The 20,811-nt window shown below is 34.5% G+C and overlaps 1 protein-coding gene and 1 pseudogene across 1 annotated transcript; one reads left to right on the top strand and one right to left on the bottom strand.

Moving 5' to 3' along the window:
- The first annotated feature begins 11,542 nt into the window (after window positions 1-11,542).
- LOC132270947 (uncharacterized) lies at window positions 11,543-13,953 on the top strand. The gene is made up of 2 exons (XM_059772168.1): window positions 11,543-11,898; window positions 12,249-13,953. Exon 2 carries the CDS (start codon window positions 12,286-12,288, stop codon window positions 13,801-13,803), a length of 1,518 nt encoding a protein of 505 aa, XP_059628151.1. The 5' UTR covers window positions 11,543-11,898; window positions 12,249-12,285; the 3' UTR covers window positions 13,804-13,953.
- A 960-nt stretch (window positions 13,954-14,913) lies between these two features.
- On the bottom strand, window positions 14,914-19,041 carry LOC132270951 (heat shock cognate 70 kDa protein 2-like; annotated as a pseudogene).
- Window positions 19,042-20,811: the final 1,770 nt, after the last annotated feature.

A 20,811-nucleotide genomic window follows, 5' to 3' on the forward strand; every position in this document is an offset into this window, starting at 1 on the left:
ATCAGAATTTGATATTTTGACGTGGTGGAAAGTAAAAGCCCTTACATATCTTGCCCTTTCAAAAATGGCTAGAGACATTTTGGCCATTCCAATTTCAACTGTGGCTTCTGAGTCAGCTTTCAGCACGGGGGGGACGAGTACTTGACTCATTTCGAAGTTCCTTAACTCCTTATATTGTTGAGTGCTTGATTTGTGCCCAAGATTTGTTGAGGAGTTCATCAACATCTATTGATATGGAAGAAAAATTAGAGGAACTGGAAGCTTTAGAGAAAGGTATTACTTTCCTTTACTTTCTTTATTAATTTTATATGTGTATAAAATTGTTTTTGTAATCTCTATAGTTGACAAATAATTAATATTCTCATTTGCATATATGTTTGGAGATCAAAGTTAGAGAACCTGGAGCTTGCACCATTTCAGCATCATCTAGCAAAATTCAAGAGGTAATATTATCAATTATGTGTATATGAGATAGTTTTGACAAATGATTTATATATTTCATGTTTTTTTATTACAAGTTATCTATAATTTGATATTGTCATATCCCTTTTGTAGGAATGAGGAGCATGGAGATCGGAGGATGAATGACCAACAATTTTTTCTGTTGTTTTGGAGGATGAATGTTATTATTAATATTGGTTATGAATTTTATATTTTGTTGGAATGTGGCTTGTTATTTTGTTAACTTTGAACTTATTTATTATTAATGTTGGACTTGTATGTTTTATTGTTTTGTAATGGATGCATCATGAACGCACATCACACAGATTCAAGGCCTTGTGGTACTGCAACTTCATCATCATCATCAGCTTCTGGAGTTGTGTCATCTTGATGTTGTTGGAGATGATGATGCACTACTTGAACATGATGAGGTTGAAACTTTGAAACTCATACAACTACTCTAACTCCAAACACTAACAAAATTGAGAGCCCGATTTAAAAGCCCAAGAAAACCGAAAAATATAGCCCGAATAAAGAACCCGAGTTTAGCCCGTGTTTTAAAAATTAAGTATGGGCTGGGCTTATGCTCACTAGGCGAAATTATACCTGGGCTTGGGCTGGGCTTGGGCTTGGGCTAAAGGTTTGTACGTTGGGCTGAGCCCGAGTTAAGTATCCAACCCGCCCGAGTTGCAGCCCTAATAAATTCTACTATTCGATCAGGACGACTGGATTAATATCATTTTAATACGATCTAAATATATATATGTGTGTGTGTGTGTGTGTGTGTGTGTGTGTGTGTTTTCCATTATTTGAAGACGAGCTACATGAATTTGCTATAATTTGTAAGCCAATATTAGCCGTGTTTATGTTGGGTGTATCTCAATCAGGTCTCTAAATTTAAGTAGATATAATATAACACATGCATTTTTATACATCTGTAAGTATAACCAAATGGCTTATTACATCAAAAACTGAAAATTTTGGAAATGTGGGTTCAAGTCTGGAAGCAATTTCACTTGCATTCACATAGTGCAATATAATAACTATGGTTAAAAATTTACGTTGCTATGATGTTATGTTCGATTACATGAAGTTAGTGCTTACATGAACACAGTATGAATATATATGATATCATCAAGGACAATACTTAGGTCCTTACTAGTGATGATCTACTATATACTCACCGCTGATGTGGGCTAATAATAAATTGACATGTGATCTTTAATTGCCAAATCAAAGATGGTGTAAATATTATTTGATTACAATCTATTAAAATATGACGTGTCATTTATTATTGACCCACATCAGCAATAAGTATGTTGTACATCCTCACTAGTAAGGACCTAAATATTGTCCAAGAGTTTTTTTTGTTTTTTTTTTTTTTTAAGTTAAAGTTACTGACAATTAATGGAATAGAAATTCGAACATGATCCTTTAACCACAAACATCATATGTCTTACCATCACTATCACACCACATCCCAGCTCCTCAAGAGTTGAGAAACAATTTTATACAAACTAGTTAGTGATATGAATCCGCTCTATTTTAAGCCCTAACACTCAAATGGGCAAGCCTGGGGCATGACTTTGACACATAAGTCCATGATGCTAAGATTTTTTTTTCCTCATGATGGTTAGATTATGTTGCAAAATTAAGAATTAGTCTTTTAGGACCCAAGTATAGTGACTCCCATTGCTCAAAAGGCAAAACCCTAATAAGACCAATCATTACCTTTATGGCTTTATGGTACACAAAATTGATTAATTGAGTATAAATATAATGTATGTTACATTAGATAATCAGAGTTATATGTGGGCCAGTGGACCAAATTGAATTCCGGAAGAGTGAAAAGATAACATAGAGGAGTAGGAGCGCCTTTATTGCATTCGGTTTCACTTTCATAATTAATGGTTGGGCCCACCGGCCCACATTAAAATACTATCCTTTCACCAGCTTTAACAACACAGACAAAACGCAAATCGGGATGGAAACAGCAGATAATTTGTTGGGCTGGGACCAAGGCCTTGACTGGGCCATATAGTATAGCCTTTACACCATTGGGAAGTTAGATCCCCGAAAAGCAAGAGCTTTGAGCTCCTTCGTGTATTTTCTAATTTTAACTTAATCTCGCTTTTTCCTTCTTGTAACTTTAATTTTAACTAAATTAGGTTTGTGACTCTTGGTTTGAAAGCTCGTGCAAGGCTTTTAAGCTTTTTGGGGTGGTTCTGTGCCACAGAGAGATTGGATATTGCTCAAGTAAAATGACCCAATTAGTCCTTATATTAAAAGACGTAGGAGTATTTTTGAGAATATATTTGTCACAACAATGTTAGCTTGTGGGTGAGTTTGAGAATTGTCTAAAATGGTAATTTTAATATTATTTCATTTTATTGAAAGAGTGTATTAATGTCTTTTTATGCGAACATGAGCCATTTGCACCAAATTGATAATATAGCATGATTTTATACCATACGAGGATTTTTTTACACTATATCGATAATAGAGGAGTTTTTTTGCACTTAACCCTATATTTTTTCTAAATTTTTACTTGGCAAGAAAGTACACATCCACTTTTATTTCTATACTACTTAAATCATTAATCTCTATTTTAGACTGTGAGAAAATATTACTAAGTTATTATTATTAGCATTCTCTATTTAGATTTTATTTAAATTATATGAATTGTATGTAAAATGAAAAAGTAAAGTTAATTTAATAATTTTAATGTCAAAATTATGATTTGTCCTTATTTGCATAAATTAAAAATAATAGGTGGATTTCGAAACAATATGGGGATAATTGCAATTTTGTATATTTTGAGAGTTTTTTTTTTTACACTTAACTCGTAAAAATAATCATATTTTTACTTGACTCATTTATATTACTCAACTATGTAAAATATAATTTCCAAGTGGGTCAGAATAAGAAAATTCTTTATCTATGTAAAACTGTTTGTTTTCTGAAATATTTTTCAAATGAGTCAAAAATTCTACCAGAATACTTATGAAGTTATGAACATGGGTATTGTAAATTTTTCCAGTATTTTTCATTTAGAATTATTTAAAAAAAGGTTGACATGTTGCTCAACTTTGTAAGTAATAGTTGACGGAGTGTATGTGTTTCTGATTAATTTTTGTATTGGAGTTCCCATTTACACTTATTCTTATTATGGTGTTACAATGTAAGATACTTAACGATATATAGATCGTATCTTTCCTAATGGACGAATGAGATAGTATTATAATCTATGGTTAAGATTTAGCGCGCAGAACTCTCTATCTAAATATCGACATATTTATAAAAAAAAAATTAAAAAAAACTCTCTATTCTTATACAGTCTTCTTCAATTTATTAATTTTTTAAAATTTTCTAATATTCCAAAATTCTCCATTCCTTTCTACTCTATGCATGAACACTTCTCTTAAATGGGAAAACTAAATGGAAAAGGAAAAAACAAATTACCCCTGCAATTGAGACTATTATATTTTTAAGTTAGCAATAAGCCTAATGAATATTTCAGGAAGGTATTGGGTGTATCTAGTGTACTGTATACTGAGTTTATTCGAGTAGTATGTGTTGTACACGCGCATACACGTGTTCTGCACGTACAACTCAAATGAACCGACACACCTAATATCTCTATTCGTTATATACACGCACCACTAATATAAGAATTTGATTTATTTGTTATTAAAATAAGTTAATCTTACTATGACATTTAGTTATTTATTTTTAATGTTGGGGTGGGTTTAATTGTTTTAATGTTTATTATGGGATCCAAAAACCAAATTAATGAAAAATTTAGAATTGCCTCGTGAATATCATGTTTTTAATTACAATTAAAATTTCAATATTTTATTTAGAAAAGTATGGGTTTATTTATTATATAATAGTACTTATATGGGATAATTTTGATTTTTGACACCCATGGAAAACACGATAAAATGCATCATTCACTGATTTGATTAAAGAAACAAATTAGAGTTACTCAAAGAGTAAATAACCATATTTTTACTTGGCACATTTATATTATTCAAGTATGTTAAAAAAAAAAAAAAAAAAAACCATGTTAATTAAATATGAAATTAGAAGTTAGCCTTATGCTAAATGGGCATGTCCATCCAGCAATATAACCAGACTAGTCCAAAGATTTATGCCAGGCCCAGATGGGTCCATTTAAAGGGTGGGTCTACTAATATAGACCAATCCAATACAATGAAGGGGTTTCTAGTCGGCCCATAATCGTTTCTAGAGAAAGCAAAACAACTAGAAAGTAACCATTACGCTCACAAAGAGGAGGCGATGTCCCACATTTTATGAATGCGTGTGTGAATATTTGAATTATACATTTCATATATGTAGCTACCTGATACTGTACATATAATCAGGTATTTTTTGATCGAAAATCTGATAAATGCCGGAATATAAATGGCAAATGTGTCGCGTCGAAACAGCACATTGGACAACTAAAATGCGAGTAGAGCCACATATCGATGCAAGGCACGTTGTACGAATGCATGCACTCCGGCAAGTAGGGGCGGAGCCTTTCATGTGCTAACCTGGGCTACAGCTCAGGTCCAAAAAAAATAAAAAATTTACTACTATTATGTCCTATCAGCTATAGTCCAGCCCAAGTTTTCAATCCAAAATAAATGGCCCAGCCCATTAGCCCAACAAACCGAAGCTAATCCATGAAGAAAACCAAACTATTCAGCTTAATTTCAAGCAAAATAAAAACCCCTTTTAAGTTTCTATTTACCAAAAAAAAATCCCCTTTCAGTTTTTAATCCTTTTCTTTTTTCTTCAACAATGTTTTTGTCACTTTTTTAATCTTAGTGGAGATTTTTTAAAAAATTAAAAATAAAAATAACTTCAACATTATGTTTATAATAATATTTGTAATTGGGTTTTTTTTTTTTTTTTTCGGCTTATTGTCTGAAAATTTTGAATATCAGTTTCTTTACTTTAGGTTAAATTTTGATTGTTTTGTGTTGAATCATGTTATTGGATCTGGGTTTTTTTATATTTGGATTTCTCAAAAAAACAAATAAATTTTTTCCCCAATAAATTATCTTCTTTGTTTGAATTTTTTTTTTTTTTTTTTTACTTGAATTTTTTCTTTAGTCCCCTCCACTTTCAAATCCTGGCTCCGCCCCTGCCGGCAAGGCACGTATCTCATCACCGTCCTCAAATTCACACAAGCAAACCGGGCAGGTACAATCTTCTCCCACTGGGCCGGTACCCTTTTGGTACTTGTGGGCCGGGATGAGCTGGGCCATTGAACTCTCAATGCTACTCGGAGACTCTCTCGGTCTGGACACGATTATGGGCAGCTGTTGTGGGGCCCGCCCAAGGCGTCAACAACAGCAAGTAGCAGCAACCCAGTGGTAGATAGAGAAAATGAGGGCCGCGGACGCGACGGTGACGAGGAGAACATAAATCTGGGGCAGGAGATTGTTTTTGTCACCCTGAGCTCCCATGGTAGAGAAAATTAGCAATGCTTGAAATTTCTATAAAAATGAATGAATGAATGTCAAACTATGTACAAGTGACGGTGATAGCAAGGTGAAGTGTTGTCTTATTTTTCTGCAGGCTTGCCAGCTTACGTAAGTGGAGGCCCATATGACTTGTGTCACTATTCAAGGGCCTGTTTTGAGATCCATGTAGTCCAGCCCAAATTTATGGCAGGTCAGGTTTTGTTTTGTGAAGCCCATTCCAGCTCATTTTATATCATTGATTAATGTTGCATGTGCAAGTATGTATCTTATTTAAAATTGAGTATAAAATTATGAATATTAACACACAACAATCAGGTGTGATGGTATTGTAGGAGTGTTAAAGGCCCAGGCCTTTAGAGCCCCACCCTATCGATCCCAGATTGGATTCTCCTCTCCTGCTAATTATCACTAATTATTGACCATTGCTTGGAAAAAAAAGAAAAACACTCAACAGTAAGTAATAGTTACATAATTATGTGGTGTTTTATTCTAGTATCATAAACCCAATTTTTTAATAAGCGAATATATATACTACTTTAATTTAAATCAATTTTCAATAAATTGCTTTTGTTCAAAGTTTGGTTGATAGCCATGTGTAAACCTAAAAAAAAAAAAAAAAAAAGGTTTGGTGGCCTTGAATTTAAATACGTTGAAGCTTCTAATTGTGACACACGCACATATAAAAAATAAGAGTAAAAAATGTTAAATTTTGGAAAAGAATAAAATATACGAGTCGTATTTTAAAATGTTGACTACAAAAAGTAAAGTATAAAGAAATCTCCATTGAGATTATTTATGAGCTTTTGGGAAGTAACGTCTTAAATACAGTACTTTTTTTTTATTGTTCTTGTAAGATTTTTTTTTTGTTTTTTTAATATTTTAAATTCAAACTAATATTTTTCAAAAACCCACTATTTAACCCAAGACTTCATTCAGATCAAATAGAAAAACAGAATCCAAAGTCCCTGAAAGTATCAATTATTGATAATAAGAATGCGATAGCTTGCACACCAGCTCTATATGACAATTGGCCTATATCTTGACTTTTGGTTTGCACAATTTATGAATGGGAGTGTGTGTGTATATATATATATACTTGGTTGACAAGTCTAACGAACTTATCATCCGATTATGGCCAAGTCCATTTTTGGGATTAGACACAAATCTTTATTTAGCATAATATGTGGGTCAACATATACTATATAGTAATAAATTAAAAAGAATAATATGTTGATACCATTTTAAATTTTGCTAAGTCACAAATTCAGATGCTTACTTTTCAAACCACAAATTCCAAGTGCTGAATTAGGTGGATAAGAAAATAGGAAATTTTCAGTCGGCAAAGCATGGGGCAATTGCATTGTCAATCAAAACAACACCCGGACCTAACAAAAGCAAAGAAAATCGAATTTATTTATTTATTTATTTAAAGATTAGGTCATATATATATATGTATATATGTGTATGAAGTTCAAACATCATGGGTCCGGGATAGACTGGGTAATTCACCTAATTTAGAACATATAAACAATGAATTTGGATAAGTATCTGGTATTTTCATATTTGGCTTTTTTTTAGTGGCTCTTAACTACTAACCACCTTGGACTATTATTTCCAACGTCTTCTGCAAGTAGTGCTGTACTAAAGTTATTATTCTTCTAAACATGATGTCATAGACATTGTTGAGTGAGCAAGTGTATAGAAGCCAGACAGATGTTGCAGTCTTGCAGATATACAACCCAATAGTAATAAGACAATTAGGCAAAATCTAGAAATATATAGAGATATATCTATCATATTATATAATTTACATGTATACATACTATAGTATACGAGTAGTAATGATGTCTTGCATACTTACATGTCAGAAAGCAAGAATTTTATTCACAGGAAGAAGGGTAATCGCCATTGGATATGGTTCAAGTGTAAAAAGAGTAATGGTCCAAAAATGATATAATTCTTATCGTTTACGGATGATTAGGGACGGAGTCAATGAAGTGCCAGGGAGGCTAGCCTGCTCCTGCCTTTTGTAATATATGTGTAATTTTTATATTTTTTTTCTATATATATAAAAAAATCTATAAAGTGTTCTCTTTAATTATTTCTTTATTTTCTCTTTTACTTTTTAAATTTTATAAATTTCATTAGAATAAAAAGTTAAATTTTCATTCCTCAATTAAAACTCTTAACTTTTTCCTTATGAAATTCTCTCATTTTTCTTTCCTTTTTTTATTTATACTTCTTAAAATTCTTCTTTTTAACGTGCATATTTGAATAATTTTATTCTTCTTCTTCTTTTATATTTTATATCTGTTATATATATATATATATTTTGTATGGTGCTCCGGACTTGAAATCCTAGTTCCGTCCGTGATGATGATTATGTATGGTGTGAATAAATCTCTTGCTTATTGTTGCACACATACTATATTAAAAGTCTAACCAATTTTTATATATATATATATATATATATATATATATTTATATACATTCTTTTTTACAAATTTAATTGTTAATTCCTATTTAATGCGGGATTCCAGCAGACATAAAATTAATCACACTTACAAATTAAAGTCACACACACTCAAATAATAATTCCTTTAATAAAATAAAATAAAACCATCACATTTCGTATCTAAAACCTATTATAATGAATATAGCAAGAACCGACTATCCATTCCCAGTGGTGTCTTGATTAGTTGAAAAATTAATCATAGAAGTTGTAATTAATGTATCTTTTCTATTTTTTTGAAATTATAAATTCATATTTATCAAATTTCTAATATATGCATACAATATACATCATATGTAGTATCTATTATTTAATGAATTAACTTTCACCTCATTGGTCCAATTGGTGAGATATATATATATATATATATATATATATATATATATATATTATATTTCCTAATTTTGTTTTGATTGACTTGATATATATATATATATATATATATATTATATTTACTAATTTTGTTTTGATTGCCTTGATTTCCTTGGCACATATTTGTGTATATATAAGGAGAGAGAGAGAGAGAGAGAGAGAGAGAGAGAGAGAGGGAATAAAAAAGGGAAAGAACATGGAATCATATTAACAAGGGAAAAAGATTAAAAATAATAATAATAATAATAATAATAATAATAATAATTTTATTCCTTCTTTGTTGAATTTAAGGTTAGGGAAGTAAGACAGAACCTTAGTCACGTTTTGTTTTTTTTTTTGGTTCAATCCTTTTTTGTAGAATTTAAGGTTAGGAAAGTAAGATTTAGTTTGTGGTGCAAGAATTAAAGTTGTTCAATTTGACTGAATCTTACTCAATTAAGGTTCGAAATTTTCGATTTGGAGAAGTTTTGATAATCGAGTTATATACTAACCCTAATAATCCATAATTATATGATTTATTTTTTCTTATAATTTTGTTTGAGTAGCATGTTCGGTTTATATATTTTATTTTTTGTCGAATTGTTTTAAAGTGAGTTTATTTTGTATTTTAATTTTATTTTAATTTCAGTCCAAAGATAAAGTTAAATTGTATAATAATATACTCTATATAATATATTATATACAATATAGAGTGGTACATATGGTAAAACAAAAAATAATTTTTTTTCTTGACTTATTGATTTGGCGTTGACTTGGGTGATGACAAAGTTATGTTGGGAGGTATCACCACCGTAAATACTCACTGGATGTCGTTCAGTGAGAGAGAAACTAAAACTTTGATGAATTTTTTATTAGAATGAAGGTTATATATATTTACAAGTAGAATAGAAAAGAAATAAAAAATATAAAAGAGTAATTTAATCCTAAAAATTTAAGTGTTAAAGTTTCAAAAAAGTGGAAAAAAGACATCAATTATAACTCTTATGATTTCACATGTATGTAATCTTTGATGATAACAAATATCTGTGATAACAAATATCTGTAACCTTTGGCAATAATAGGGATGGCAATGGGGCGGGTTTGGAGCGGGTTTCCCTAAATCCCGTCCCGTCTCTTTTAATTTTTGTCAAGTCCATGCCCGCCCCGAGACCCGTGACGGGTTGGATTTTCATATCCAACCCCGCCCCGTTAGAAAATACTGTGCCCCCGTACCCGCCCCACTAACAAATTTTTTTCTCCCACTTTTTGGAACTTAAACTCTTGCTATTTAAATGTGCAAAGCCTAGGAATGACACAACATTAATAAAATTATGTATCCTAACAAAAATAAAAAAAATAACATGCACATAACATAATTCAGAGAACATAATAAACAAAAATAAAAGTTTAATACAACCAAATCACAAGGAGTTCTAAGCTCCAACTTCCACCATAACAAAAACAAAAGCAAATTTAATACCAAGTTTACATCCCAAATTTGGATGGTAAGAGATGGGTAATTGGGTAAGTCGCTAAAATAACTTATTAATATATATATATATATTAAATACAGTTATATGCGGGGCGGGGTGGGGCCCCTAGGATATGTATATTGAACCCTTACCCGCCCCGTGACCCTCAACGGGTACAAAATTTGTATCCATGTCCGCCCCAACGGTATAACAAGTGTTCCCATATCCGTTATTAAAGGGGCGGGACGGGACGGGGTTCCGGCGGGACGGTAAAAATTGACATCCTAGACAATAATAAACGGATTGTCAAGATCTAATCACGAATATAAATAATGACATCAACATATAAGAAATAAGTGGTTCGACAAACACACCGACAGGCTACATCTACGAATGAAAAAGACAAATCACATAAAAGTTCATAAAGAATTAAAAATAGATAATAGCAAACACCTAAGAACCCAAATTCACGCGCAACATATCCCTCACGGGCCTCACCAACCCCTATTTGATAAACTCATTCATATGCCACTAAGGTAGAAAAACAAATGAATTTTTTTTTTTTTTTTTTTTTAAAATTGAAAGTCATGAAAGGTGGGAAACAAATCTTCTTCAAGACTTTTTTTCTCTACCTAATGATTTTTTTTGAAAACTTTAGAAGTTTGGTTAGGAGGAGATGAATTTTTTTGAATTTTTTTTTTTTTTTTGAATTTACTTTTTCTCTACCTAATGATTTTTTTTGAAAACTTTAGAAGTTTGGTTAGGAGGAGATGAATTTTTTTGAATTTTTTTTTTTTTTTAATTTACAGTAATACCTTTCCTATTATGATAAATTTCATATTATTCATCAATGATACTTTTTCACAATTTTTTAAAAACAATTCATATTCATACAAATTAAATACATGATAAAAAAATCATTCCTCTCATGATCATAAATATCTTTTAAGTGCACATCCAACAATTAGATCCCTAAACATGTCACATTTTTGTTTAACTAAAAACAATGAGCAATCTGTGTCACAAATAAAAAAAGAAATAATTTTAAATTGGTTTCCAAAATAGCTATCAACATCCAACAACTTCATTTTCATGATAATAGAAAAGGTTTGCAAGAACAATATTTTCTTCCCTTTTTAATTTTTTTTCAATCCTCATTATATTTATATACACACATATAAAATATATTTAATGGGTTGGTCATTTATATATATACTATATATATATTTCTTAAGAAAATCATACCTAACTGCAAGACTTGCAGATACTATCTCTAATCATACTAGAGAGAGAAAATAGGAAACTAGGGTTATTGTTATGGACGGCAAGGGCCACTGTCCAGACCTCCACCAATCATTGAGAGACGCCTCTTTTGACCCATACATCTCTCACTATATAAAATTATACATCTCAAATTTATCGTCACCGTTACTTGAATAGCGTCTGTTAGTACACAGTGGTGTTAACTAGGGCAGGTCGTTCTCAAAGCAAGCCGTCAACATCGCACCGTCTCTTTAAACAAACTCCGTTAACAACACCGCCTTCTCTTTCGCTCTCTTTCTCTCTTTTTCTCTCTCTAGCAATCGTGAAGCCTCTCTGTGGATTCAATCCCTTGTGTCCACAGGTACTCTTCGATTCTCTCTTTGATTTTACATATCTATGGTTTCTCTAGGGGTAGGGTTTTTTTAACCCATGCTCGTGGGTTCAGATTTCATGATATTCAACGTTTTATCTGAAATTCAAATCTATCTTGCTATATGATCTCTTGATGGTACTACTTTTGTTGGGTATATGATGAATTGATTGATGAATCTGTGATATTTGTGGGTTTGGTTCATGAAAATGTTTTCCAAGAGGTTCTTTTGTTCTGTTTGTGATTTTGTTATTGTTGGGGATTTGGTGAAATTCATTATTGAATCTGTGAATTTTTGGATGATGATGATGTACTGAGTGTTGACTGTGGTGGGATTGTAGAATCCACCTCAGAAACAAGTACGTAAGCCAAAAAAAAATGGCTGGAGCTCTTCTCACAACCTTATCCATGGAGAGTAACCATTTGTCCACACTTCTGTCCATGGATTCAAATTCAGCCACGCACGAAGAAATGGAGAGAGAGTTGAATCGAGCCATCAATCTATCCCGACCACCGGATATAAACCTTCCACTGTCAGCTGAGCCTAGCCCACCGCCTCCGCTGTGGAATGATAATTGTGATATCTTAGATGTTAACCTTGGGCCTCAGCATTATGAGGCCGAGACAAATGTTAATGTCACAAAAATTGGGAAGAAATGTGCTAAGAGGCTTGATAGTGTCTGGGGTGCTTGGTTTTTCTTCAGTTTTTATTTTAAACCAGCTTTGAATGAGAAATCAAAGAGTAAGATCGCTTGGGAGAGTAATGGGGTTGGTGGGTGTGATAAATCAGACTTGAAGCTTGATGTTTTCATGGTTCAGCATGATATGGAGAATATGTATATGTGGGTTTTCAAGGAGAGGCCTGAAAATGCATTGGGAAAGATGCAGCTGAGGAGTTACATGAATGGGCATTCACGGCAGGGAGAGCGACCGTTTCCGTTCAGTGCAGACAAGGGCTTTGTTCGATCTCACAGGATGCAGAGGAAACACTACAGGGGTCTTTCTAACCCCCAGTGTGTTCATGGGATTGAACTTGTTCGGTCTCCCAATCTCATGGGTCTTGATGAGGAGGAGCGGAAGAAGTGGGCGGAGCTTACAGGGCGAGATTTGAACTTCTCGATCCCTCTTGAAGCCAGTGATTTTGGTTTGTGGAGGAACCTTCCGAATGCAGAATTTGAGTTAGAGAGGCCCCCTCCTTCATCGAAGAGTTACAATCCAAATTCCCACCCAAAAAGATCGCTGAATGGTTCTAGTTTGAATTTGTCAACTCAGCCGTCTAACCATATGAATGGTGATGGGATGGATCTTCTTTCTATCTGCAATAAACGAAAGAAAAATATTTTTGAAAATGGAATTGATGATGATTGTTGTTTGCCTAATACCTCTAATTCTGATATTTTGGATATCCACCCAGTTGAACCACACTGGTTAAACGAGTTTACCGGAGTAATGAGGAGTGTATATGGGCCAGTGACAGCTGCAAAAACTATTTACGAGGATGATGAGGGTTACTTAATCATTGTCAGCCTGCCTTTTGCAGATCTTATGAAGGTGAAGGTTACTTGGAGGAACACTCTCTCACATGGTATTGTAAAGATATCTTGTGTGAGCACTGGGTGCATGCCTATCGTTAAGAGACAAGATAGGACATTCAAGCTAGCAGATCGAGCACCTGAGCACTGTCCTCCAGGCGAATTCATTAGGGAAATTCCCCTTGCTACACGAATCCCAGAAGATGCTAAACTAGAAGCATATTGTGATAAGACAGGAACTATGCTTGAGATTATTGTGCCCAAACACCGTGTAGGCCCAGAGGAGCACGAGGTTCGTGTATGCCTACGTCCCTCTTCATGGAGTGAACGTGCTTATGTCGACTTGACAGAAGCATTAGTGTGAAAATTGTAAGGTTGGTTACAATTGTACCAAAGAGAAAGGGTGGTTGCTTTTGTTTTTTGGTTTTTTGAAAGGTAGGTTTCTTTTGTTTCTGTCTCATTGTTTAACTAACTGCATTCCATAAATGAAATATGCATTTTTTTTTCTTTCTAATTAGATGTCTTCTCTTTTTTTGCTTCCCCTTTTCCACGTTTTTTATTTTCTCATTTTTATTTTGAGTTGTCTATCAAGGAGTAGTTGATAATCTGAAAATGTGGCCAATAATGTGTAAATTAGAATGAGCCTTTATCAATCATTTCTACTTGGAACTTCAGCTCATTCTGATTACTCCGGTGTTTATATATATGTCTAGTTTCCTTGATTGGGAGTTGACCCCGAACTCCAAAATTAGCCTGGCTTTGATATACTTTTACTTTCATCATGTAAGTTGATCATTTTATAGTATGTCATCATGGTTCTGCATAAACTTGATGTGTTAGTGCCTTATAATTGTTTTACAGAGCTTGACACTATAGGTATGCCTCAAAGTCTCAAAATAAAAGGAAAAAATGATTCATAAACAATTGATTTTGATAAATAAAACTCAATAGATGTGTAATGAGGAGGTATTTTGTAGTGAGATTGTATGAAATCTTCTTTCTTTATTATTATTATTTTTTGTTCGTGTTTTTGTCCATTGATTGATGCTGTAGCTATCTTTCAGTTTTATTATTGCTAGATTTTGTTTGTATTTGGCATTACTATACACAAAGGTCACTTTTTGTATTGTTATTGCCCATGGGAGAGACCTGCTCCTTCAGAATTGAATGCTCCTGGCAGCATGTCTTCTAGGTTTTCTATGCTGATATCTAACCATACTTTTCAACTCTCCATTGCATTCTCAATGCTCTGTTTTTTTTCGTTCTCCCCTGTAATATTTATCAATTAACAGATATAAAGATGTTTTGTGTCTGTCGTCAATCCAAGGGGGCAAAAAAGAAAGTATTCATTGTTTCGAGGTGAATTGGAATGGTTACCAATTGAACTCAATTGGCATGAAGCTTGTTTGCTTATTTACCTAATAAAGCTTCTTAAGAAGCCTATTCAGCTCTTCGTTCGTTGGCCAATCGAGCATAGAACATTAGAAGCTTGGTTTAGGCTCAATTGATTAGTAAACAAGACTAAACAAGCTGATATTGTGAGTATAAACTGTCATAAATAGTTTGGTTCACAGATGGTCCTGTTCTACTTTGATCTTAAATTTCAATTGATATTTTTGGAATTTATAGTCTAATTCCCAGGGCCCTTCACAATCTATAAATATAACATCTTCACACGCACACGCTTGTATATGGGTACAAACACATGGTTCCTTATTCCAGATATCTTGGGTCTCTCATTATTAGCCCAACTTGAGGTTTATGAATTGTGTAAGCAAGCTATGGTTTGTTCATGTAACAAAGAACAAACTCCTGATTGAGTAAAAGAGCTAAGTAGTACTCAATCAACCTCCTCAATCTTGGGGTCTACACCACTTCCGCTTAGGATCTTCAGCCATGCCACCAGCCATGTCAATAGCATCCTCAATCTTCTCCTTGTCTGCCGGTGAGACACTACCAAACTTCCTCATGTTATACGCGCAATTCTCCAAAGTATTCTTCACCTCAGCCCTTTTCTTGTGCTCCTCATCGTCAGACTTGTACTTCTCAGCTTCCTGAAGCATCTTCTGAATCTCTTTCGTGGACAACCTGCTCTCATCATTAGTGATAGTGATATTGTTCTTTTGACCAGTGGTCTTGTCCTCAGCCGAGACATTCAATATACCACTGGCATCAATTTCAAAACAGACGTTGATTCGCGGAACTTCTCTAGGGGCAGGGGGAATGCCAGAGAACACAAATTTGCCCAACAAGCTGTTGTCTCTTGCTCTTGTTCTCCCACCCTCGTACACTTGAATCGACATATAAGACTGTTTATCCAGGAAGGTAGTGAACACCTTCTCCTTCTTGGTAGGAATTGTAGTGTTTCTTGGAACCAAAACAGACCTGACTCCTCCAGCATTTTCCAAGCCAAGGGACAGAGGGGTTACATCCAACAGCACCAGGTCCGGGACCTTCTCATCTCCTTCACCACTCAAGATTGCAGCTTGCACGGCGGCACCATAAGCAACAGCCTCATCTGGGTGAATGCTCTTACACAGCTCCTTCCCGTTGAAGAAGTCCTGCAATAGCTGCTGAACCTTTGGAATTCTAGTAGAACCACCAACAAGGACTACGTCGTGGACACTGCTCTTGTCCATCTTGGCATCCCTCAAAACACTTTTCAACAGGTTCCATACACTCCCTAAACAGATCCATGTTTAGGTCCTCAAATCTGGCAAGAGTAATAATTGGGTAGAAATCAATTCGTTCATACAATGAATCAACCTCAATGGTTGTCCGGAAAGCTGATGAAAGAGTCCTCTTTGCCCTCTCACAAGCAGTTCTCAACCTCGTAATAGCTCTAGGGCTTCCACTGATGTCTTTGTTGTGCTTTCTCTTGAATTCCTGAACGAAATAGTTCACCATGCGGTTGTCGAAATCTGCTCCTCCAAGGTGAGTGTCACCAGCAGTGGCCTCCACTTCAATGACACCGGTCGCGTTAATGGTGACGAGAAACATCAAAAGTGCCACCGCCAAGGTCAAAGATAAGCACATTCTTCTCGCCCACACTTGCAGCTCTCCGGTCAAAACCGTAAGCAATGGCAGCAGCAGTGGGCTCATTGATGACACGAATGACATTGAGGCCGGCAATGACTCCGGCATCCTTAGTGGCCTGACGCTGAGAGTGATTGAAATAAGCAGGGACAGTGACGACTGCATTCTTAACCGTGGAGCCGAGATAGTCCTTAGCCATTTCACGCATGTTAGTGAGAACCATGGATGAGATCTCTTCAGCAACGAACTGTTTCTCCTCGCCTTTGTAGTTTACCACAATCATTGGCTTATCACCGGGACCAGCAATGACCTTGAACGGCCAGTGCTCCATATCACCCTGAACTGATGCATCACTGAACTTCCTACCAATCAATCGTTTCGCATCTGGATTTCAGAAAAATACAAGATTTTAGGAACCAGAAAACAGATTAAAGCAATAAAAAGTCCAAATATTATCTCTCTCCCATCATCAATATTCTTGTGTCATCTATAAAATATATCACACTAGTTTTTTCTTTTTTCTTGTTTTTTTATTTATTTTTTATTTTTTTTAAGTTAAAAGGTAAGCATATATCACACTAGTTTTTTACATTGTTATATCAATTTTTCCATTCCAGGGCTAAAATGACTACTGCAAGAATGAATAACAAACCAAGAAAAAAAAAAAAAAAAAAAAATTTTTTTAGAACAAACCAAAATGAATCAAGTATTGTCTATATTCTTTAGTCTAGATAGTATGATCTCGTGAGTGTGCTTGTGTTTACTTCAAAATAAAATGAATTAGCTATTGGACTTACAAATATTCCTATTCAGAATGAGTCATTCAGTCCAATTTGTAACCAAACTTCACAAAATTTATGCAAAAGTTCCCCAGAGCCAATATATGTGTATTTATATATAGCAACAATATATATATATATATATATATATATATAGATATATATACCCATTAGTTGAAAGGTAAAATCATATACAAATCCGAAATTAATTATTTACATAAATGAAAACAAATATCTAGTGTTAATACTGATAATTAAGTACAGAATCTACATTTAAACAATAGTAGTATAACACATTATATGTATATATTTTTACCGAAGTTGGTGTTGATAGGGTTTCTGGCGCCGATGAAGCGCTCGGTATGGTTGAAGGTGACGTAGGACGGCGTGGTATTGTTACCCTGCTCGTTGGCAATAATCTCGACGCATTGGCGGTCACGGCGCCATACTCCGACGCACGAGTACGTGGTCCCCAAATCGATTCCGATCGCCGGACCCTCTCCTTTTCCAGCCATTGATTTGGAGTCCAGCAAAAACTAGAGAGAGAAAGTGTAGCTGATTAGGGTCCAGATTGAAGTGCAGCCTCAATGTTGTTTTGATAGGATTATACATTGTGGCTTTAACTTTTAGGCGTTGAATTGAACGACCTTGGAGAGTGAGGAGCCCGTTTCGAAAGTTGAAGAATTTCCTCATTGGACACGGGAGAGTGGACATTTCAAACCTACGCGTTCCCTCGCTTTCAAGAGTTGTGACGCGACTTCTTTACACAGTGCGGGCCATATCTGACAAGAGATTTTTTATTTTTTAAAAAAGTAATTAACTAAATGCTATAAACAATATTATATAATTTCAATAAATAGTGGTCGATAATATTATACAAACTCTTTAGTTTATGTTTTTTCATGGTTATTAAATAATTTTATTAAAATTATAAAAATGATTGAATATATATACCTCCTAATAGGGTTAAAAAAAAAAAAAAAAACTTAAATCAACCTCCTCAATCTCAGGGCCTGCACCACTTCTACAGGCCGAGGGTCCATCTTCAGCCATGTCGGGTCCACCACCACCCTGGTTCTTCTCCTCAAACTCATCTGCCGTGTAGACTTACAGTCGCTTTACGGAGCTCCACACTATGGCCCCCGTTTGTTATGCATTTGTTTCTGCTGGTGTTGTTTTTGTGTTGTTTTGATTTTGACAATAAAAACATGTTTAGTGTGATCTTATTTTATTTTATACAGTACTAAAAGATTTTGTGAACAGTGAACCAAAATTAAAAGACAAAAAAATTGTTTTATTTATTTATTTATTTATTTTTTATTTTGACAACCATTCATGACCCAAAACCATAACAGTAACACAACACGGATCCGACATTTCCACAACAAAACATCGTTCTTAAACGTGCTTCCGATTTTTTTTTCCAAAACACTCTTACATCAAAAATATTATTTCTATTTTAGCCAAAAATAATACGCCAAAAACAAATCGCATACCAAACGGACCCTATAGGTGTACCTCAAAAGTCTCAAAATAAAAGAAAAAATGTGTCGTCAACATTTCATTTTGATAAATAAAACTCAATAGATATGTAATGAGGAGGTATTGTACTGAGATTGTATGAAATCTTTTGTTCTCATTTTTTATTGTTATTGTCCATGGGAGAGACGGAGGTAAGATTATACGGTTGTGGGGGCCAAACTTATAAGTGAGCGTTGCCATTTAATACAAGACTACTTTAAGCTGAAAAAAAAAAAAAAAAAACTATTTATTATATTTATACAAAAATATATCTACCAAAAAAATTACCAAATTATTTAAAGAAACTTTTTATTAAATTTCTTTAACAAAACACAAATAAAATTAAGTGAAAATTTAATGAACTATCAATTAAACAAACAAATTTGAAGACCTTATATGCTAAGGCTCAAGTAAATTTTTAAAAAATAACCTTTATATATATATATACATATATATATATATATATCAGAAATAATTAGCATCTGGAAAATCTATTGGCAAAGAAAAAAAAAATTGAATTTGAAGAAATCATGATAAGTCTCAAAAGAAAAGTGACTTAGAACGGATGAAAATAGAGAACCTATCAAAAAATTCTAAAAAGATATATTTTTAAGATATCTCAACGTATGTACATCTGAAATTAAAAAAAAGGCAACGAACAATATAATTAAAATTGATTTGACAACACAATTGATTTGACAAAATGATTAGCTTTCAAGAAGTGGGACAAAAACTCAACAACTATGAAACGGGAAAGAACCTAGGCAAGCCGGAGAGCATGAAAGCACCTAAGAGACCCTCCCACCGGAACCTTCAGCCTAATCACCTTAAACCTCCATTCTTGTCAACCCCCACCAGCCACTCCCTCAAGCATGTCCAGGCCACCACCTCATCAACCCACCCCCCAGTTTCAATCCTCAAAAAGGCCCCCTTGCATAGCACAGATCAGCGTAGCAAATCTCAGCAACCCAACTCACAAGCTGGCCCAACCACAACCCCACTGCAAGTACCCTTCTCTATTACCACAATTAACAAACCACAGACAACAAATCCCACTAAAACCCAGAAAAAAGTATCTTTTCTCCCCACCATCAAATGCAGTACGTGACCTAAATTTCTTGATGATCACAACCATATCATGGACGACATTGACCCAGACACCACACAGTCACTGATTGATGAGATCTTTAGACTTCGTGTGGAGTTAATGGAGTTCAAGAGCAACTACAGGTACAAGCACCTTCTTGGGGAGGTTGAATGGCTTAGGGGATTAATTGGTGATGGTCTGAAGAATCAAGCCACATTGCGTGCTAGAATCAATGAGCTCAGTGATCAGATCATAGCTGCTAATCATCTTCACTCAATTGATCTTCATTCCACTGAAGATGATCATCCTGATGATGAACAGCCCCACACAACTGCCAGCTTCCCACGGCCAAGTTCCTCCGCACCTCCTCACCATAGCTGTCACATCAACCACCACACTGATCCTCCACATTTGAATTTGAATTTGAATTCAAAAGCATCCTCTTCAGGTAACTGCTCTGACCAGCCTTTTCCTGTGCAAAAAGATGTTGCTAGTTTTACTAATGTCATCCAAACCACTCATTCCCTTACCACCATATCCAATCACGTGAAAAGTGGCCGCTCTCTTGTCAATCTTGCAGTCCATAACTAGCAAGACCTCATTGCACAGTAGTTATCTAAACCTCGCAACCTAGCAGCTATCAATCACAATCAAACAAGTATGCGCTTACCTAACCAACTAATAACCAGATTGCAACTACAACCAGTAACCCTATGCCACCCCAACCAAACACACACTCAGTCACTACTCTATCACCAAATGACCCCACCATAAGCCAACCAACACCACGGCCTATTCCCAAGCCTTCCTGGGCATCAATTGTTAAAAAATCCCAAACCAAGAAACCATCTTACTTATGTTCAACCTATTAAGTCCACGGATCACACCATCATTCCACCACCTGAGATCGAACTTGCAGAACTCACAGACTTGAAGACCAGCATTTTAG

This window comes from Cornus florida, unplaced genomic scaffold (assembly GCF_030987335.1).
Source record: "Cornus florida cultivar Cherokee Brave unplaced genomic scaffold, ASM3098733v1 CherokeeBrave_3.0.0_Hap2_Chr08, whole genome shotgun sequence".
NCBI classification, from domain to species: domain Eukaryota; kingdom Viridiplantae; phylum Streptophyta; class Magnoliopsida; order Cornales; family Cornaceae; genus Cornus; species Cornus florida.

What these genes read in the sequence shown, in the direction of transcription:
- LOC132270947 (XM_059772168.1), top strand. Translation starts at nt 12,286, where the DNA reads ATGGCTGGAGCTCTTCTCACAACCTTATCCATGGAGAGTAACCATTTG.